At 39.2% G+C, this 21,628-nt stretch overlaps 1 protein-coding gene across 4 annotated transcripts in view; it reads left to right on the forward strand.

Annotated features, from left to right (window-relative positions):
* The first annotated feature begins 358 nt into the window (after positions 1 to 358).
* The window catches only part of LOC107180711 (ankyrin repeat domain-containing protein 18B-like), a 35,026-nt gene continuing 13,756 nt past the window's right edge, over positions 359 to 21,628 (forward strand). For 2 of the 4 annotated variants that reach the window (XR_006214387.1, XR_006214386.1), the window contains exons 1-3: positions 359 to 444; positions 607 to 780; positions 17,430 to 17,466. Coding sequence is in view for 1 of the 4 variants with exons in the window: in XM_042977188.1 (XP_042833122.1) it covers positions 439 to 444; positions 607 to 780; positions 6,735 to 6,887 (333 nt within the window). In the remaining 3 variants the exon portion in view is untranslated. Of the gene's footprint in view, positions 445 to 606; positions 781 to 6,734; positions 7,109 to 17,429; positions 17,467 to 21,628 lie in introns of those variants that run through there. The other 2 variants (XM_042977188.1, XR_006214388.1) reach the window with 2 other exon arrangements.

Consider the following 21,628-nt stretch of genomic DNA (forward strand, 5'->3'; position numbering starts at 1 on the left):
CACGAGACAACTACTATTTTTATCCCCTTTTGTTGAGGACATTGAGGATAAGTCTAAGCAATAGCTAGTGAGTGACAGAGTTAAACTAGGATTCAAACCCAAGTGGAGCTGAATCCCGATGTCATACTCTGTCTCTTCAAACAGGCTGCTTTTTTATTAGTGTGATGAGTAATCACTACTAAACATTGTACTTTCTCCATAGGAAAACTGAACCTTTGTTTTGGAGGCATAGGAATAACATGCTACTTAATGTTTACAAATTCTTGAATTAACTGCAAGTTTTGAGAGAGTGCACTATCATTTCCTAAAAAGTCCTCTCACTTTTTTAGGACTGCTCTCTATTTGGCCTGTGCCAATGGCCATCCAGAAGTGGTGACCCTCCTACTAGAGAGGAAATGTCATCTTAACCTCTGTGATCATGAAAACAGGACAGCTCTCATGAAGGTATGTAGTACCAGCTATGTCTGCCTGAGATAGATTTGATGTCATTACTTAGAATGCAAATGAAATTATTGCCTTGAAACAAAACGAGGTGGTGAAACCTTTTGGCATGCTTAATTTAAATTCTCAGAATTTACACTCTGTTTCTTGGCATATCACTGACAGGCCGTACAGTGCCAGGAAGAGAAATGTGTAAACATACTATTGGAAAATGGTGCCTATCCAAATATTAGGGATGTGAGTGGCAACACTGCTCTCCACTATGCGGCCTTTGGTGATAATATATCCATAATAGAGAAGCTGCTGCTATATAATGTGAATACTGAAGCAAGAAATAAGGTAAATAACAATTTATACAATATTTGAAATTTTATATATATACATGAATATGTTAGCCTCAAAATGTTTTATTTCACACACACACACACACTCACTCACTCACTGAATTCTATACATCAGGCCCTGTCATCATGGAAATAACTCCAATGCCAAGTCAGGGAGGGCTAGAAAAAGGTAGTGCCCACAGAAAGGGCAAAGTTGTATCTCTCAGCCACTCTTCCACCCCAGAAAGAAAATGTTTCCATTAGTGCCTACAAGTGGATGGTAGTCTCAGAGCCTGTAAAGGACTAAAGGTCTAGAGGGGAGTGAGGTGATGATGGAGGCTGGGTGCAATGCAGGGGCTTAGGCAAGGGGTGCTGCTGGGGATAGGTGGGAGGAAGAATGGAGACCCAGACCCAGCAGGGAGAGCTTGGATGTGTGCAAGCAGAAGGAGAAAGCAGCAGGTTGTAGGTGCTAGGCACTGCAGGCCCCGGTGCTCTGAAGATGAGGGCATTGGGGTCAGGTCATGTCTTGACATCCAGCAAAGGCATCTACTTGTGTTGGTAGCCACTCGGCCAGCCATGTACCATGTTGGGGTGTCCCACTTCAGAGAGTAGCTCCTGCTCAACCTTGTGTAGCTCCTCAGCAGGGTTGTAGCTATACATGGGGAGTAGATGATGGCCACACTTGCTGGCCCACTTTCCTTTTCTTTGACATGCATTACCTCTCACTGCTGAAGCCCCTAGAGGAACACCCTTGGTTGACACGGGCAGGGTCAATTTTACGTATTTGGAAGTTCAAGGATTCCCTGAATGAAAATATTTGGCAATAACTTATTTATCTAAGATTTCTTCCTTCTTCCTTCCTTCCTTCCTTCCTTCCTTCCTTCCTTCCTTCTTATTATTTTTTATTTATTTTTGAGAGAGAGATACAGAGACAGAGACAGAACAAGAGGGGGAGAGGGGCAGAGAGAGGAAGACACAGAATCTGAAGCAGGCTCCCAGCTGTCAGCACAGAGCCCAATGCAGGGCATGAACTCATGAGCCATGAGATTAAGACATGAGCCGAAGTTGGATGCTCTACCAACTGAGCCACCTAGGCACCCCTAAGATTTCATTTTAAATGAGGATACTTCTAAAGAAACAGAGAATACTGCTTTGTTTTATGTATTTATGGCAAATATTTATGAAAACAATATATTTGTTAAAGGTAAAACTTATTTTGTTTTCACATATTTTTCCCATCCAATTTTTTTTTATTAGTGAAAAACAACACAGGAAAGCAAAATTTGCCCTAGGATTTGTATTAAAACTCAAAGAAAACAAATGCATTTTACAATAAAAAACATTGCTGCTGTTGACAAGTTCCTATTTGATAAAAAAGTGATTTATAAAAATGGGATTTATCTTTTATTGGCCAAGGCTTAAGAGAAAAAAGGGGAAAGGAGGGAGCAGTCAGAACTAAGTAGGCCAATTTGGAAATTTGACAAGTGAGAGAAAATAACAAGAAGAGGCTGTTTGTTTTATTGTTTTTTTTTTCCCCTTCAGTTTATATGTTTAGTCAAGGAGTCTTCAATTTTTGAGGGGAATAATTGTTACTTAGGGAAAGAGTGAGTTGCAAACCTGCCTAGAGACCAAGTGTAGGAGGACTCAGAGGAAATCAGATTGGCAGTGAACAGGTGGTTGATTAAGTGGGCAAGGAGAAGAAAGAACAAATAATTAACTGTCATATAATCCTATTCTGGCAGAAACACCCACTTAGGTAAGAGTCTAAACTCTGCTCTGAAATCTAGAATATCTTGATGGGAAGTAAGAAGTTTAAAAGTAATGAAATCAAGTTGCATTTTGACTTTACATTTAGTCCCTGTTCTACCTCTGCTCAGGGAAATTAAATGCAATTTTGATAAGTCATTCTTTTGGCTAAGTCTTCAAATGATAGAGGGAGTTGGCCACATAGATGAGACTGATGTGATTGCTGCACCAGCTCTCAGCTAGAATTGTGGTGGTGAATCCCCGTGCCCTGGGGAAGTTCCAATTTTTTTTTTAACAAGCCTAAACTCTCCCCTGAAGAGTTTGAGTAAATCTAGTAACATGTATACATAGACATGGATATTTAGAAATATTTTTTTTGAGACTGTGCTACAACTCTTGGTTAAGAACTACTGGGGTGTGTGGGTGGCTCAGTCGGTTAAGCGTCTGACTTCAGGCTCAGGTCATCATCTCACAGTTCACAAGTTCTAGCCCCGTGTTGGGCTCTGTGCTGACAGCTTAGACAGAGCCTGGAGCCTGCTTCATATTCTGTAGTCTCCCTCTCTTTTTGCCCCTCCCCTGCTCGTGCTCTTTCTCTCTCTTCCACAAAAAGTGGACATTTAAAAAAAATTTAAAAAAGCTAACTACTGAATGGAGGGGTACCCAGGTTGTTCAGTTGATTAAGCGTCCGACTTCCACTCAGGTTGTGATCTCATGGTTTGTGAGTTCGAGTCCCACATTGGGCTCTGCACTGATGGTGCAGAAACACATGAGAGTCTCTCTCTCTGCCCCTCCCCCACTCGCTCACGCTTGCTCTCTCTCTCTCTCTCTCTCATATTCATAGCCATTTGGTTATTACAAGCAGTGTTTTCCTGATTGCAATAGGAAAAATCTTGAATCTTCTTTATTAGTTGAAGCTATGTGACCGACTGTCTTATGATGTCTGTTAAATTCATATAGCCCTGGCATAATCCAAATGGTAGTTTTAAACATGGAAATGTAGTTAGTGACAATACAGTTGGGAATTGTTTCCATAATTTAGTTTCAGCATAGTTGTGAACTAATTTGTCTATTTGATTAACAGTCTGGGAGAATTAAACACAGATAGATTGCAGTTTTAAGAAGCATTGGAAAAATTCTTAAGGTGTGTGTTACTAGTCTTTTTGTGGTGATTCTTTTAGACAGAGAGAGCGTGAGTGGGGGAGAAGGGCAGAGGGAGAGAGGGAGAACCTCAAGCAGGCTCCAAGCTCAGTGCCAAGCTTGATGCAGGACTCAGTCCCACAACTCTGGGATCATGACCTGAACTGAAGTCAAGCGTCAGATGCTCAACTGACTAAGCCACCCAGGCTCCCCTCTTATGAGTCTTAATAGCAATTGTTATTATGTGTTGGGGCCTAAGTTTTTGCTAAAACGTGATACTGATACTTCAGGAAAGATTTCCATACAAATATTTGCTTTAGGCACAACCAAAATACCCGTGGGCTATTGACTAAATTTGGCCCCTGGATGTGTTTCGTTTCCTCCATAAATTGAGTCAACATTTAAAATTATGACACTCATGCAGAAATCTGGATTTCAGACTTTTCTTATAGAATCATACCTGGTACTTTGAGCCCATACTATTGTTTGGTATGCATTCCAGCGGCTGACCTTTTTATATGAGGTGTGTGTGTCTCCAGTTTGCTACTGTCCCCACTTAGGTTCTTCACTTACTCGAGTCACCTACTTTGCCTCCATAAGCATTGTGTTTACAATTACTGTTTTATTTTATATATATATATATATATATATATATATATATACACACACACACACACACACATATATTTATACACACACATATATACATATATATACACACACATATATACATATATATATATATATATATATATATATATATATGACTGTGCTAATCATATCTCTTTTGGACACAAAGAAACCTTGATAATTTTTTTTAAAGTTAATTTTGACAAAGAGAGAGAGAGAATCCCTAGGAGGCACTGGGTTTGAACTCATGAATCATGAGACCATGACTTGAGCTAAAGTCAAGAGTCAGATGCTTAACTGACTGAGCTACCCAGGCGCCTCTGTTTTACGGTCTATTTTGATAAAGATTTCAAGGTTTTCAAGGCAATCCATATTAATTTATAATATATATTTTGTATTTTATGTTAATGTCTTCGGAATAGGATTGAATTTTCCAAGTTAGACTTTCTAAGTTGTTTTTGTATTGTATTCATTTTTTTAATGTTTATTGATTTTTGAAGGAGAGAGAGCACGTGCATGAGTGGGGGAGGGGCAGAGAGAAAGGGAGACACAGAATCCCAAGCAGGCTCCAGGCTGAACTGTCAGCATAGAGCCCAATGCAGAGCTTGAACTCACAAACCATGACATCATGACCTGAACCGAAGTCGGCCTTTTAACTGACTGAGCCATCCAGGTGCCCCACAAGTTAGTTTGAAAACAAGACACTTTTTCTTTCTGTGTACTATAAATAATCGTATTCCTGGGGTGCCTGGGTGGCTCAGTCAGTTGAGCGTCTGACTTTGGCTCAGGTCATGATCTCGCTGTCTTTGAGCTTGAGCCCCTTGTGGGGTTCTGTGCTGACAGCTCAGAGACTGTAGCCTGCTTCGGATTCTGTGTCTCCCTCTCTCTCTGCCCCTTGCCCGCTCATGCTCTGTCTCTCTCTGTCAAAAATAAATAAACATTAAAAGAAACAACATTTGAATAATCGTATTCCTATTGGAATATTTGCAAACCGTATTAGATTAATCATGGTTACAGTTGAATAGGTTATGCCTATTGCAAACAATATTCTCTTTCTCTTCAGAATTGTTCCCTAAAAATGCAAATAATGTAGTCACTTTCATTATGCTAAAAATGATCTGTATAAATCAGTGTTTGAATTTTTATTGATAAGCCATTATATTTTTATTTCCGATTTAGTTTGCCTAAAATATAAAGTAAGTAGCTATTCCAGTGGAAACTGGAATACAACTAGAATACAAACAATTTTTTTAGAAGTAGATACGTATTAGGGTCCCAGGATTATTATAATTGACAATAAAATTTCATATGGAGCTTCCTAACAGTTAAGATAAAAATTTAGCATTTTATAATAGGAGAAAGCCCATGGGCTATTTAATACTAAGTAATCAAAGTTCATTTGAAGCTTAACTCTTGGAGTTCTGAGCCCATCTCCTTAGTGACCCATTTGGAGCAGCGATGCCTTATGTTGACATCTCGGATGTCAGTGGATCCTGATACCACTGACAGAAGACAAGCAAGTTTGTATAACTTGGGGAAAAGCTTCACCTTTATCGGAAAACTCTCCAAACTATATCCCTGAAACTCTGATTCCTCAAATGTGAATGTTTGCCACAAAAAGGATTGTCAAATGGGGACTGAGCAGATTTACATGGATTTCTGTAATGCCAGACATATAATGCAGTTTTATAATATTTCTCAAACATAGATGATCATGAAATCTTTCCATTGGGACATAGTACTTACCTTCTGGCAAAGTAGGTATTCTTTGGAAGATAATTTAAGAAACACTACTCCAGAGATCATCATTTAGGTTATTAATTCAGTAAAAGTACTTAAAGCATATACTGCTGTGTTTTGGAGTTTGGAGATACAGAGATAAGAAATAGCCCCTGCTCTCAAGAAGCTCTTGGTTTAGATAGGGAACAATAACTACAGTATACCATGATAAGTACTGTGATAGAAGCAACGATCTTGGAACCAGTGAGTGTTTGAAGTGATTTTGGGAGAATGACTTCATATAATCTATTGAAGAAGGTGGAGAAGGGCTATTTTATTAAAAAGAATTTTTAATGTGTATTTCTTTTTGAGAGAGAGAGAGAAAGAGCGAGGGGAGAGAGAGAGAGAGAGAGTGAGAGAGAGAATCTGGAACAGTCTCCAGGCTGTGCGCTGCCAGCATAGAGCACAATGCAGGGATCGAACTCACAAACCCTGAGCTCATGACCTGAGCTGCAGTTGGTCACTTAACCAACTGAGCCACCCAGGTGCCCCAGTGGAGGAGGGCTATTTTAAAGAGAAGCAGCAGCAGGTGAAAGCACAGTGGTGGGAAGGAAGAGGCCATTTTTTATTTACTTTTTGTATTATATGTTTCAGTTTAGAGGATCTTTTGTATGTTTTAAAATTCCGTATGGAAAGGTGTAATTTTGTAAATTCTAAATTGTTTTTGCTCTTTTACAGGATAACATCACACCACTTCTAGTTGCCGTAAATGAAAACAAACAGCAAATAGTGGAAGTTTTAGTAGAAAAGGCAGCAAATATACATACAGAGGATAAATTAAAAAGGGGCAGTAGTTTTCTTTTCAACCTTAGTATGGTTCTAGAGTGGTAATAATTATTCAAGTCAGGAAGATTAACTTCAGAAGAAGAATATTAATTTATAATTATATAGTGAAAAATGTAAACACATCACCAGTTAGGCAGAAAGCAATTATTCTGACTGGGCAACATGAAGAACAGGGTATAGCAGAATTCATATGCCTTGATGATGTTGACTCGTGTCATTTGCAGTGTTTATTTTTAAGTAGGTTCCATGTTCGCCGTGGAGTCCAAAGCTGGGCCTGAACTCATGACTCTGAGATCAAGACCCGACCTGAGGTCAAGCGTCTGATGCTTAACCAAATGAGTCACCCAGTTGCTCCTGCAATGGTTTTTTTTGTTGTTGTTTTGTTTTGTTTTGTTTTTTCTGCCACATGATTTTGTGTTAACTAAAGGGATTTCATTTTAGTTTTATAAAGGATGGACTCTCAGCTCTTAATTTACTTAATGGCACAATATTGGCCTTCTTAACCCATTTATGGTATTTTTTAAACTTCTACTTCATAGAGGGACCTGGATGGCTCAGTTGGTTAAGCATCCGACTTTGGCTCAGGTGATCATCTCATGGTTCGTGGATTGAACCCCACATCAGGCTCTGTGCTAACAGTGTAGAGCCTGCTTCGGATTCTCAATCTCTGTCTCTCTGTCTCTCTCTGTCTCTCTCTCTCTCTGTCTCTGCCCCTTGCCCACACTCTCGTGTGCACTCTCTCTCTTTCTCAAAATAAATCGTAAATAAACTAAAAAAAAAAAAAGAACTTCTATTTCATATACATTTTTCCTTCAAAGATGTATATTGGGGTGCCTGGGTGTCTCAGTTGGTTACGTCTATGACTTTGGCTGTGATCATGATGTCATGGTTCGTGGGTTCGAGCCCCACGCCGGGCTCTGTGCTGACACCTCGGAGCCTGGAGTTGCTTTGGATTCTGTGTATCCCGCTCTCTCTCCCTCTCCTTGCTTGAGCTCTGTCTCTCAAAAGCAAATAAATGTTAAAAAAAAAAAGATGCATCTTAAACATAAATAGGAGTTGTTGTGTCTTTTGGATGACACTTTTCTTTAAATTGCTTTTTTTTTCTTTTTTGAGTAAAACTGATGTCGTTAGGTGATCTCTAAGTGATGATTAATTACTATTACCAAGTCTCATCAGGTTTTATCCTTTTTCATGTCCAGTATATGTATTTTTGATTTTATTTTCAATTGGTAGGAGTAGAAAAATGAAAGATAACTTTAACTGTATAGACTTTTCCTTTAATGAGGATAAGTTATAGGTGGGTGATAAAGAAAGAAGAGATGTGCTTTAGATTCACACAAGACTAGGTTGATTCATAGCTTTCCTACTGGCTAGGTGTTGTGACCTTGGGAGTGTTACGTATCATCACTAAATATGTTTCCTGATATGAAAAGGAGGATAATAATATATCCTTCAAAGGTGGTTGTGCGTAAATCATATTTTATATACATAGCATTTAATTTAGTGCCTACCATATGCTTATCAGCATCGTTAACTATAATTATGCCTATTTTGTTAGCATTCGCATTAAAATATTATCATTTCAAGCCTGCAGATAGTTTTTATACTTACTTGACCTCTAGATGGCTTTGAAGTGCACTGTATCAGATGAAGAAGACATGGGGAATTATTTTTTTTTAAATCTTTACCTATTCAGATAAGTGACCTAGCATAGTTTCTTGTTTATCAAACGACTCTAAATTAGCAACTCTATAATACATTACCCAGGTGGGACAAGAAGCTTCCTTTTTGTCCCTTCATTTTAGTCTTGGAGATCATTTACACAGATGAACACTGAAACATGTAAATGGTCGATTCTGAACAGATAGGCAAGATATTAACCTGATAAAGTATATCAAATTAGCTGTTTAAATAACTCTAAATTCCTAAGAGTGAAGTTATCTCTGTTATTTTAGAACAGCCTTCATGCTTGCTGTAAATTATAACTCAACAAATTTAGTCAGGCCTCTTCTTCAGCAAGGTATTGACCCCTTTCCTCAAGATGTATATGGATGGGCTGCAGATGAATATGCTTATATTAAGGGTTTTAATATGTAAGTGTTTGTATTAAAATGCTAGTTATTACTAAACTGAGGCTTAAAATAATTTAACTGTTAACTTCGTATGTAACAGATGGGATTTCGTAGTTTGGTCTGGCAGTTTTGGAATAGCAGTCGGTTAGTCCACAACATTAGCCAGAAATCAAGCAAAGGACTAGACTAGTTGGAAGTAGGAATGTGTGCAGGATTCTTTATCTCAGGACTTTTGAGACCTTTATCCTCCAGGATCCTAACCTTATCCATTTCATTTCAAGTATAACCCCTCTGCATGGGACACAAATAATGTTACATCTGTGTTTTCTAACTAGTAACTTGGGTCTTGAAATGTTCAGTTTTGTAGAAGACCTTCTACTTTCCTTTGAGGGCTATCTCCTGTACTCTGTCCCTTGAATTTTCCAAGAACCTAAGGAGCACCCTAAGACCAAAGAGACAGTCCTCTTTCACAAGTCATTTGGAGGGGAAAAAAGGACATCCTGATCATTCTACAGTTTCCTTTGATTCTGTTGCTGTGGCATTGCTGTTGAAACTGGTGCTGCAGTCTGGTCGTGATTGACCTTTACTCCCAGTATTCCCTTGCTGATCCAGTTTTCAGTCTTCATGGTGTTCCACACTTAAATTTCAAAGCTACAAAGTTTCTTTGTTCACTGCACATGTACATATGCTCAGCAGCTATCCCAAAGCACCAGCACCCTGTTTGGGCAGCTGGGCCTCCTGGCTTTTGCCATACACCCCTGTCCCTCCACACTCAAAGACCTTATGTGGAACCCATATCTTAGCCTAGACTTTCCTTATGAGTTACCCTTTGAGGATCTTGTTTGTCTTTTTTTTTTTTTTTTTTTTTGCCAGAAGATGTTAGTTGGGACCATTCTAAGCTGTCAGAGAGGTTCAAATGATGCTGCAGGAAGAGATCGGACTTCCCTTTCTCCTTTGTTACCAGATCTGTACCCCTGCCTTTTTTTTAAGTAGGCTCCATGCCCAGCGTGGAGTCCAACATGGGTCTTGAACTCACGAGCCTGAGATCAAGACCCAAGCTGAGATCAAGAGTTGGATGCCCAATGGACTGAGCCTCCCAGGTGCCTCTGGACCACCGCTTTAAATCCTGTGGAGCATCTTTTCTGAAGTCAGGGAAGGTCTTATCTTGCCCTTCCCAGAGTAATGAGCATCACCTAAGAGGCCATGGCCTGAGAGGCCATGTTTTGGGTATAATATCTCATTAAATCCTCTTATCAACCTTGTAAAATAAGGCAGTAATTTCCCTTGTTTTATAGAGGGAGATTTTGAGCCAAAGAGAAGTGGCTTCTCCAAGAACAAATAGCTATAGGTTATAGAGCTAGAACTTCTGAGTTCCAAACACTCCATTCTGGCAAGCGAATTCTAATTATTCTCATTTCTATTTGATGTGTATTTACTTTTGATAGAGGGAGACGGAGTACGAGCTGGGGTGGGGGTGGTTGCAGAGAGAGAGGGAGACACAGAATCCGAAGCAGGCTCCAGGCTCTGAGCTATCAGCACAGAGCCCGACGTGGGGCTCAAAGCCATAAACCGTGAGATCATGACCTGAGCTAAAGTTGGACGCTTAACTACCCAGGTGCCCCTGGCAAGCTAGTTCTAATTTACTAAGCTAGAATGCCCTCAATTCATGACTGGTTCATCTTCCTGTTTTTTTCTTCTTTAAGTACAGACTTAATGAAAAGCTTCTAGAACGTATAAATTTGAAGTATATGGGGTAATTCAAGTTTTGATATTTGCTCTGTTATTATTTGAAATACTCTAAGAATTTGATGTATTTGGTAAATGTTTTTTCATATCAGCGTTAAAATAGTAATATTATTTATCACCCTTTTTTATACATAGCAGTTAGAAAATAATTTGCCGACATAAAGAAGAAATCATGCTTAAAAATTCTTTGCAAAACAGCAATGCTGGTAAGACTTTACATAGTGAATTGCTCTTGGTGGTCCTAACATAAGTAAAGTCAGAGTAAGGGTGTTTTGATAAAGAAAGAACAATGAAGAAAAGAACACCAATGTGTAAATTGCATGCATATTTTTTTCTTTCTTAATTTCTTTCTTTATAGTCTAACGTTCAGAATTATTTATGAAATTAACTGTAGGTAATTGAAAATATGAGGCAGTATTATCTGAAAAGAAATTCATTATTTTAGTCATGACCCCTAAAATACCATGTGACATCTTTGTGTAATAAATATGAAAATGCTTTGTTAACTGTTTATTTAATTTTGAGAGAGAGAGAGAGAGAGCGAGCAGGAGAGGGACAGAGGAAGGTAGACAGAGGACCCAAAGCAGGCTCCACCACTGACAGCAGAGAGGCCAATGTGAGGCTTGAACTCGTGAGCTGCGAGATCACGACCTGAGCCAAGGTCAGATGCTTCACCAACTGAGCCATCCAGGTGCCCAGAGGAAAAAAAGATTTTTAAGTTAGTATGTTTTATGTTTCCTCCATAAGCATATTATAACAGATTGCACTTGTTATAAAAATGGATCTTGTATAAAATGTTTACAAATGGATTATATTTAGTAAGTATTGTTACCTAGTGATTTGTCTCATTAAAAAATGAACCAGCCCTAAAACTGGGAATTCTACAGTACTTTCCTGGTACCATAAAAAATTGGCAAATAATAAGAACTGCAAATCTTAGCTAGTGTGCAGCACTGCCAATGAGATTGTTTTTTACAGATAGCTTCCAGGAGTGCCGAAGAAAAGCAATGCCTTGTTGAGAGGCATATGTTATTACACATATTGTATCAACAAGGTCTCACCATTATCAACTTCACTCCTCATAAATCAAGACAGAATGAGAGGGGCGCTTGGGTGGCTGCGTCAGATAAGTGTCCAACTCTTGATTTCAGCTCAGGTCATCATCATCTCACAGTTGGTGAGTTGGAGTCCTGTGTCAGACTTCTCTGTCGGGCTCGTTGCTGACAGTTCAGAGCCTGTGTGGCATTTTCCTTTTTCTTTCTCTCTCTGCCCCTCCCCTGTACATGCATGCTCTGTATCTCTCAAAAAAATAAACATTTAAAAAACAACAACAACAAATCCAGGATGAGATATGTTGACTTCATTAGAACAATGTTTTCTTCTGTTTGTTGGAGAATTGTCATGACACTGTAATTTTGTTAGAATAAGATAATCTGTTGCCATTAGTCAAAATTTTATCTTCATAAGTATTCAAATAGGGCAACTTGGGCTCCAGAAATTATAATAACAGCACAAAGATGTTTCACAATCACACACACACACACAAATGCTACTGTTGCTCCCTAGTTGTGGCACCTAGTGCACTGTACAATCTGAAAAGTAGGAAGAAAACTTTAACTTGGAAGACTGTTACCAAAGGACTTCTGTAGGTTAGTTTTGGAAGTTACAGGAAAGGCAAAGATAGAACAGACAGCGTTTTGATCATTAAAGTGCTCATAACAGAATAGAGCTGTCCCTGCGGTTTTTGAAACAGAAAAGTTTCTGTGGTTTTTAAAAATAATTTTCAAAGGAATTAATTTTTATTCATGTCCATTTGTTCACTTCACATGTAACTCTTAAGTGCCTGTTAGCTACTAAGTGTTATCCTGTTGTAGAATACAAACATTCAAAAACCAGTCTCTGCACCCCAGGACTTTGTTGTTACCACTGCCATTTGTATTATTTACTCTATTTAGTGCTTACTAGGTGCCAGAGTCTCGTAGAGCTTATAATTATCATTGTTATTTTGTATTGGCATTTGTTCCAGTTACCATAAGTTCACGGTGAAGAATCCGATTTTTCAAAGACGGGGTAGAATCTACAGTAAGCGTGCAGAGTGAGGAGTTCAGTTTGCCAGATAGAGAGGCAGAAGGACCAACATTTGTATGTTTGACACTGTTTGTAAACTGTCACTATTACGTGCTTGGCGGAGTACACAGCAGTGCAGAGGCGAAGGTGTACGAGTGAACTTAGCAGGATTTATGAGCAGTTGGGTTTTGCTGGTAGAAAACGTGTGCTATGGGAATGGTTGGGAATGAGGTGAATACCTAGGTAAGACAAGCTTATGGAAGTTTGTTCGTGCTATAGAAAGGAGTAGATCTTACCCGATAGGCCTTGGGAAATTTCTTCAATAGAATGCTTTTAGTGGCAAATAATAGGTGACTTCTACAGTAACTAAAACAGTAGGAACCAGAAATGTTTTGATGGTTCACTGATGTCATCAGGATGCCAGTCGTCTCTTGTTCATTTTTGGAGTTGGTGGTATTTTTATTTCTCCTTTCTGGGGTGGCTGATTAGCAACAGCTCCAGGTATCATATTCTCACATGGCAACATCCAGTGGGTGGGAAGGACTGCTTTCCTTTAGGTGTTTCTTTTCGCTAGGAAGAGGCTTGCAGTAGACTTCCTCTAACATTGTAAAGACTAGGTTATGTCACATACTCATTCCTAAACTGGTCCCTGGTAAATCAGGTACTGTGATTAGCTTAGAATAATCTTTTCTCTTTTTGGAGCCAGGGTGAGGCCACCTTCTTTGTGTATGGAGACAGTAAATATCCAAATAAAGTTGTGATTCTCTAGCAAGAATGAAGAATATGGAATGGCTCTTAGGGAGGGAGCCAGCAGTATTTGATGCAGGGATTTTGGAGAATTTGAAGCAGAAGACTACTAAGATTAGATTTGAGTGGACACTCTGGTTATGGCATAAAATACAGATCACCAAGCCTTTTTCCTAAAGAGTCAGTGAATATTTTAGGTGATGTGGTCTCTCAGCTCTGCTGAGAGTATGAAAGCAGCCATAGCAATATGTAAGTGAAGACATGGGACTATGCCCCAATAAAACATTATTTACAGAACCAGATGGCAGGTTGGATTTGGCCTGTGGCCATAGTTTGCTGAACCCTCGTAAGGAGGATAGGTTATAGGAAACCACATAAAGAGACTGGGAGACAAAGGAAGCTCTTGTTTTCTTAGCCTAGTAATAGTCCTTTGTGAAACTTTCAGCTGTGTGGATTGAAAACGTCAGGGGGTTCAATTTATTCCATTAATTTCTTCTCCTAAGCCTTGTGTGTTTCTCATTTGTTTTGGTTAATTTTTTTGTTCATTTTAGAAATAACAATAATATTTGGTGGATTTTATTTTTCCCTGCGAAAATCATCAGTTAAGAACTCATGTTTGACTAGGGCAGTGGCAGGGGAAAGATAAAGCAGAGACCAAAACAGTATAGTTATTATGAATTTGTGATTCCTGAATATAAAAAGTTAGGGGGTGAGAGAGAACTCTCAGAAGATTCAGAGGTTTCCAGGTTGTGCCTCTGCATTTAAATTGGACATGAAGAATGAGTAGGACTTATCAGATGAACAGAGGAGAGCAGCAGGAATGAGGACACATTAATTATGACTTTTTGATTATTTCGGCAGTAACTGCCTTTAGTAGGTGAACTATATTTTTAATTTTCTAAGAAATTAAGGAAACGAAACAAACAGAAAACTATAATCAGTAGTATGTTTTTAAACTGGGTCTGATAGTTCTGTTTTTTCTAGAACTATCCCTGTTACTTCTTTTGATTCCGTTCTGCCAGAAAAATGAACTAAGTCCTAGTTAGTTGGAGTAAATTAAATGATTTTTCATATTTGAGAGGAACTTGTATATGGTAGAACATAGCGGCAACCAGCAGGATTCTCTTTTTTTTTGTTGTTTCTGTGTAAAATAAGAATGATGCTTGTTTCACACTTTCTGACATCATGATTTCATCTATTCCTTTTAAACATTTCTTCAAATGGATATGTAGGAATGTAGGAATTTTCAAAGCAAATACCAAGAAAAAGAGTTTCCAGGAAAGGTATTCTGTGACATAACCTTCTGACTGTTAACCATGTGTAAGACATCAACCCAAATAATAAAAATTTCATATAACGCAGTTGTGCTAGAGCCACCCCAACGACACCCAGATTTGATTATTGACTAGAAGAGCTCACAGACCTTAGCATATAGTTGTACTCTTGCGTGTGGTTTGGTATGGGGACAGGCTAGAAAGGCCAATCAGAACAGAGAAAAGGTGCATGGGGTGAAGGCCAGAGGAGACCAAGCACACGCTTCCAGGAATCTTTTTCTATGGAGTGAGCAGGATGTGCTAAATTCCTCCAACATCATATTAGGACAGCACAAGTGAAATGTCTGCCAGTACGAAGCTTATGGATACTCAGTGCCTGAGGTTTCATCAAATGTTTATCACACAGGCATCTTCTCCTTAGCATGTCCCCAAATTCCAGGTTTCCAGAAGGAAATCAAGTGTACGGCCTTAAGCACAATGATTGTACCAGCACTTAGGCAGAGTAAGCCACTCTTAACCAGCTAGGGAATGGTGGGAACCCTCCTTAAATCCAAGATCCCAGGGAACAACCAAGGGCCAGTCATTCAAGTAGGATGTTCTGAGGGTAGCCATCTTTGGCCTGCTGGATGAAACCTGTTCTGTATAGGAATTATAGCCCTGACGTCATTTTTGGTGGTGTCTTCAAATTTTATTTTACTAGCTAGTAATATGATGGTTACTATGGTACTGGTTTCAGTTTCATCATCCATATGAAGTAGGTATTTGTACAAAAATTACTAGGGCAATATTAGGTCATTATAATCTTTTTTTTAAGTGACTAAACTTTCATTATGATTCTTAGATACGATAAGCATAATGATTTTTGATTTAAAATTAGAATAAAATCTCTTGATTATATGCAAACCCAGGTTTGATTCCTATAGTGCTGAATCCCTGTTTATAGTTATAAGATATTTGATCATATTCACTAATTGTTTTCTTGCCTAAGTATACGAATAACTTTTGTATTTTTGTATTTTGCTTCATGTATTTTCATATACTTGCATATGGAAAACAGTTCCCCTATTTTGTTCCTTTGATCTCTATCTTAATTTTCAAGGTGACTGTATCACACGTTAATATATGGTAAGGGTAGCTTCAGTGGATACCGTGTTTTTTTGTTTTTGTATTTTACATTTAATGAGCCTTATTTTTTACAGCAGTTTTAAGTTCACAGCAAAATATAATAGAAAGTACAGAGAGTCTCTATATACCATACCATGCTCCCGTACACAGCTAACCTCCCCTGTTGTCAACATCTTGCATGACAGTGGTCCAATTTAATAGTATATTTTTTTCAGTTCCTTTGTCTAATTTTGAGGGAGAGAACATGCATGTGTGTGAGCAGCAAAGGGGCAGAGAGAGAGGGGAGAAAGGATCCTGTGATGTCAGCACAGAGCCTGATGCAGGACTTGATCCCATGAACTGTGAGATCATGACCTGAGCTCAGATCCAGAGTTGGACGCTGAACCAACTGAGCTACCCACACACCCTGACAACAGTGGTGCATTTTATATGGACACTAACTCATCATTTTCAGGCAAAGTCTCTAATTTGCATTAGTGTTCGGCCTTGGTGTTATACATTCTATGAGTTTTAACAAATGTGTAATGATGTGAATCCACCATTGTGGTATTGTGTGAGTTTCACTGCCTTAAAACTCTTCTGTGCTGTGCCCCTTTATCCCTATATTCACCCCAACCCTTACCTTCATAGTCTTGCTCTTTCCAGAGTGTCATATAGTAAGAATCATACAGTGGATATCTTTGAATGTTTAGAAAATTATACTTCCTCCGTAATTGAATGTGCGCATTCAAGATATTCTTTGCCCTTTTGTTTTGTTGCTCATCAGTAGAGGATCTGATGATATATTCCTTCCATGAAAAAAAGCATGATTTCTCTAGATTTGTGTCACCTAATGGGTAGGGTTAAGAAAAATGACATCATGAACCACTACATAGCACTCACATTGGGATCATCCTCCTCTGTGATGTACTGTGGGTCTAGATAGACTCTCTAGCAATGGAAGGAGACCATCTCAAGAGGTTAGAACTTTATCAAACTGGAATGCCAAATCCTTCTTACTTACCTTGCCACTGGAAATAAGGCCAGGGAGAGTCTGTTTGCTATGGTTTGGCCATGCTGCAAAGTACAATAGCTATAGACCACACTTTGTGAGGGGGTGTTTCATCCTAAACTGAACAGTCTCTACTGAAGGGCTGGGGAAGTTCTGCCATGTGACAGCAAAATAAACATACTCTCTTTTAACTCCTCTAGGAGTGGAAGTCCAGAAACATCATGCCAGTTTCAGTTTGACATTGTCAGCTCATGATAATCATTCTCCTAACGATACCATTTTCCTCCAGTGTCATAGAGTCAATCAGTGATGGTCATTGTAAACATCAGTTCACCTGTAGGTGTCAAATTCTAATAAAACCTATTCTTGCTTTTGGTCAATAAAGAGGATAAAGTAAAATTTCTTAGTGCTTTAAGCCTACCAATCATATAATTTCCATTCAGTGTAGTGTCGTTTCCAGGTGTGGTCCCAAAGCAATATTTTTTAACAAATCATAAGCCGTACACTTGTAATTTCCTCTATTTTTCGATTGTGGATTTAACATGAATTTTGCTTTCTTCCTTAGGAGCAGATAAAAGTACTGAGGAAGACTCTATAACCAGGTAGGATTTTTATGGATTTGTAAAAATGACATTTGTTGGGGCACCTGGGGGGGCTCAGTCGGTTAAGGGTGTGACTCTTAATTTCAACTCAGGTTTGTGAGTTCAAGCCCCACGTCGGGTTTTGCGCTGACAGCCTCCTTGAGATATCTTTCCCTCTTTCTGTGTGTACTCACTCTCAAAGTATAAATGAATGAAATGAAGTGAAACGGAAAATGAAAGGAAAGGAAAGGAAATGAATGAACTGAAAATTACGTGTTTCCTAAGGGAACGCAGAGAACAAAAGCAGTTGTTGAGTGTTCTACCCTGGACTAGACACTATATCCTATTCGTAACATCTGTTCAGTTATATAGTCATTGTATAACTTTGCAAAGTAGCTGTGCTATTGTAGCCTACTTTTTATTACTTTGGCAACTGTGGTTCAGGGAGGTTGATTACCCGCCCCATGATTCCATAGTTAATGAGTAGCTGACCTGGGGGTTTGCCCGTCAGCTTGTGTAGCTTCCACATCCATTCTCTGGTTCCTCAGCAGCACTGAGATGAAGATACAGATCCTAGGGCAGATCAACTCAGAATGTCAAAGGTAATGATGTCGGAACTCTAATTTAGGGTTTTCTTAAGAACCCAGGTTAGTCCAAGCACAAGGCCTCATATATTTGACCACTAGTGCTAACAAAAGTTATTAGTGCAGTGGTAACTAGTCCCTTGTTTTTACCATCCGAGATTTTAGGGTGGATGTCAGCTATGGCCATGGTGTCATGGCTTTTACATAATAAGCAAGATCTAGTCAGGCAGCACCTCAGATGTAGTGATATCCCCTCTTCTTGACACAAATGAGCATTCTGTAAGGGAAGGATATTTTATTGTAGACCATGTTATGTTAATTAAATTCAGCCTCTATTTCGAGGATATTGCTATATGATTCTGTGTTGCCTAAGTTCCCAGTCTGGTTTCCCTTTAGGCTAGTACCCTTGACAAGTTCTAGGAAGCTTTTTCTTTTTTTGGAGATTTTTTTCCCATGACTTTTCTGTACTGTGTTTTTGCCTTTTGACTTTCTTCTCTGGTTTTCTTGGTATTTCTTTTTTTTCCATTAATTTTTCTACTTCGGCCAGCTCAGGACTCTCCATTTTTCCAGATGCCAAATCACAAGCACTTAGAATCTCAAGATTTGGGGAACCTCAGAGATTAATTCATCAAAATACCCTCTGGTACTTCAACCTATGTTTAACCTCCCTGTCCAATGGTTGTTTCCATGGAGAATTTGAAACTCAAAAGAGATTGAAGTGACCTGTTTGGATATGATAAGTGACAGAAATGAAATTAAAATTCGGGTTCTTTCTTTCTTTCTTTCTTTTCTTTCTTTGTTTTTTGTCTTCATCTTGCAGGAAAATGTTTTAATAATAGAAAGCTGGGGAGTGGGTCTAATGAATACAATGAAGGAGAGTAAGAGTCGAATTAGCAGAGGAGACCAGGTTTCAAGAAGAACATCACTGATTTGGATAGGAATAAGAGTTTTAGAAAAGATATCAGAATATGGGGGTTTATGCCAAGTGAGATAAACGTGAATGACAGGGATGAAAGACCCAGGATTAGGGGAATTGTTTAGAAAGGCATATTCAAATAGAGAGTTCAAGAGGGTCGTGACCAGGTTTCTGCTTTTGTGTGTGTTGGTTTCATTGAAGGTGCGAGCATACCTCAGATTTTCTGATGAGAGAGATTAAAAATCATTTGAGCTTCTGGGAAGAGTCTGTTTACAGCAAATAGAAATATGATACCATCTACTCCCTTCCGAACTTGGGAAGGATGACTTAGATCCTCTCAAGGAATTGGGGGTGGGGGTGGAGATTCTGAACAACAGAGATGTATGGCCCAAAGCAAGCTGTCTCCTCACTCCACCTCTTTTCCTAAATCTGTGATACCCTTCCCATGTACCTGTAGGGCTGGGCAGGGGTAGGACTGACTTGTCAAACCAGCAAGGGAGCTTCATCTGGATAGGTGATAACATGCCTATGTTGAGATGACTGTGTGGATGACTGAGACTCCCAATTAGCTTGTTCTCCAGGAGCAAGACATGGCTGCTACCCTCGCTCATTTGAGCCCATCCTTGTTGTAGGAGTCTGTGCCTTCATAGGCTAAAGATTGAAAGGTTGGGAATGCCACAGAGCCGTGCCGAAGAGTGATGTAGGAGTGGGAGCTCATGGGGAAGAAAATATTCAGGCACCATATAGAGAAATAGAGGCTCAACTACCGGGACCATTTTGATCGCACCCTACTCCTTGGGTAGCTGAATGCCCCTCAAGGCTTGGAAAGTCTTCTGGTTATTATGGACCTAAATAAGCCAAGACCAGTGTGGGAACAAAGTTGGCCTTGGGAGCTTTTAATCTTTTAATCTCTAGTTAGTACTTCCACTCATAACATAGAAACCTTAACTTTGGTATATTTACTTAAACGGAGATCTACCTGACACACAATGTAATATGTGATGCAACAACTCTGGATGTTCCACCATGCTCGCCATAAGTGTAGCTCCCATCTGGTAATGTATAATTCTATTACGATACCACTGACTAGATTCCCTATGCTGTACCTTTGAGCCTTGTGATTCATTCATTTATAACTGGAACCCTGAACTTCCCTCTCCCCTTCACCCATTTTGTCCATCCCCCCACCTCCCTTCCCTTCTGGCAACAGTCAATTCTCTGCATTTATGCTTTTTCACTGTTTTTCATCTCAGCTTTTTCACTGTTCATTTGTTCCCCTTTTTAGATTCTACATAGAAGTGAAATCATATAGGATTTGTCTTATCTGTCTGAATTATTTCACTTAGCCTCATACCGTCTAGGTATATCCATGATGTTGCAGATGGCAACATCTCATCTGTTTTATAGCTGCATAATATTCCAGTGTGTGTGTGTGTGTGTGTGTGTGTGTGTGTGTATGTGCATGTGTGTGTGTGGTCTGTTCATGTATTGGTGGACACTTGGGTTGCTTCCATATCTTGTCTATTGTAAATAATGTTATAATAAAGACAGGGGTGAATATGTCTTTTCAAATTAGTATTTCCATTTCCCTTGGGTAAATAAATACCCAGTAGTTGAATTACTGGATCCTATGGTATTTGTATTTTTAATTTGTTGAGGCCCCTCCATACTGGCTTTCATTGTGGCGATACCAATTTACATCCCATGACCAGTGCACACAGGCTTTTTCTCCACACACTGAGCAACCCTTGTTGTTTCCTGTGTGTTGAAACTGAGCCATTCTGACAGATGTGAGGTGAGAAGTCATTGTGGTAACATTTATAGATATAATTTTCAACCATTTCATAGAATTCCCTACCTGTCACACTTGGTTATGCAAACTCAGACTGGGTCTTTCCTGGAGATTTCACAGGTTAGGAGAGGTGGAGGCAAAATAGAGAACTGAAAGTTTTTTTTTTCAATATATGAAGTTCATTGTCATATTGGTTTCCATCCAACACCCAGAGCACATCCCCAAAGGTGCCCTCCTCAATACTCATCACCCACCCTCCCTTCCCTCCCACACCCCATCTATGCTCAGCTTGTTCTCAGTTTTTAAGAGTCTCTTATGCTTTGGCTATCTTCCACTCTAACCTCTTTTTTCCCCTCCCCCATGGGTTTCTGTTAAGTGTCTCAGGAACCACATAAGAGTGAGACCGTATGGTATCTGTCTTTCTCTGTATGGCTAATTTCAGTTAGCATAACACTCTCCAGTTCCATCCATGTTGCTACAAAGGGCCATATTTCATTCTTTCTCATTGCCAAATAGTACTCCATTGTGTATATAAACCACAATTTCTTTAACAGGGTCCAAATGTTGAAATACCTATGCTCTGAAAACCGTAAAACACTTATGAAAGAAATTGAAGGTGACAGAAAGAGAAAGACATACGATGCTCATAGATGGGAAGAATACATATTTTTAAAGTCTCTACACTACCCAAAGCCATCTACAGATGTAATGCAATCCCTGTCAACATACCAACAGCATTTGCCACAGAGGTAGACAAACAACCCTAAACGTTGTATAGAACCACAAAAGACCTTGAGTGGCCAAAGCAATATTGAAAAAGAGGAAACCTGGAGGTATCGCAATCTCAGATTTCAAGTTTTTTTCAAAGCTGTAGTAATTCAAACAGTATGG

The sequence above is a fragment of the Panthera tigris genome (genome assembly GCF_018350195.1).
Source record: "Panthera tigris isolate Pti1 chromosome F3 unlocalized genomic scaffold, P.tigris_Pti1_mat1.1 chrF3_random_Un_scaffold_83, whole genome shotgun sequence".
Taxonomy (NCBI): domain Eukaryota; kingdom Metazoa; phylum Chordata; class Mammalia; order Carnivora; family Felidae; genus Panthera; species Panthera tigris.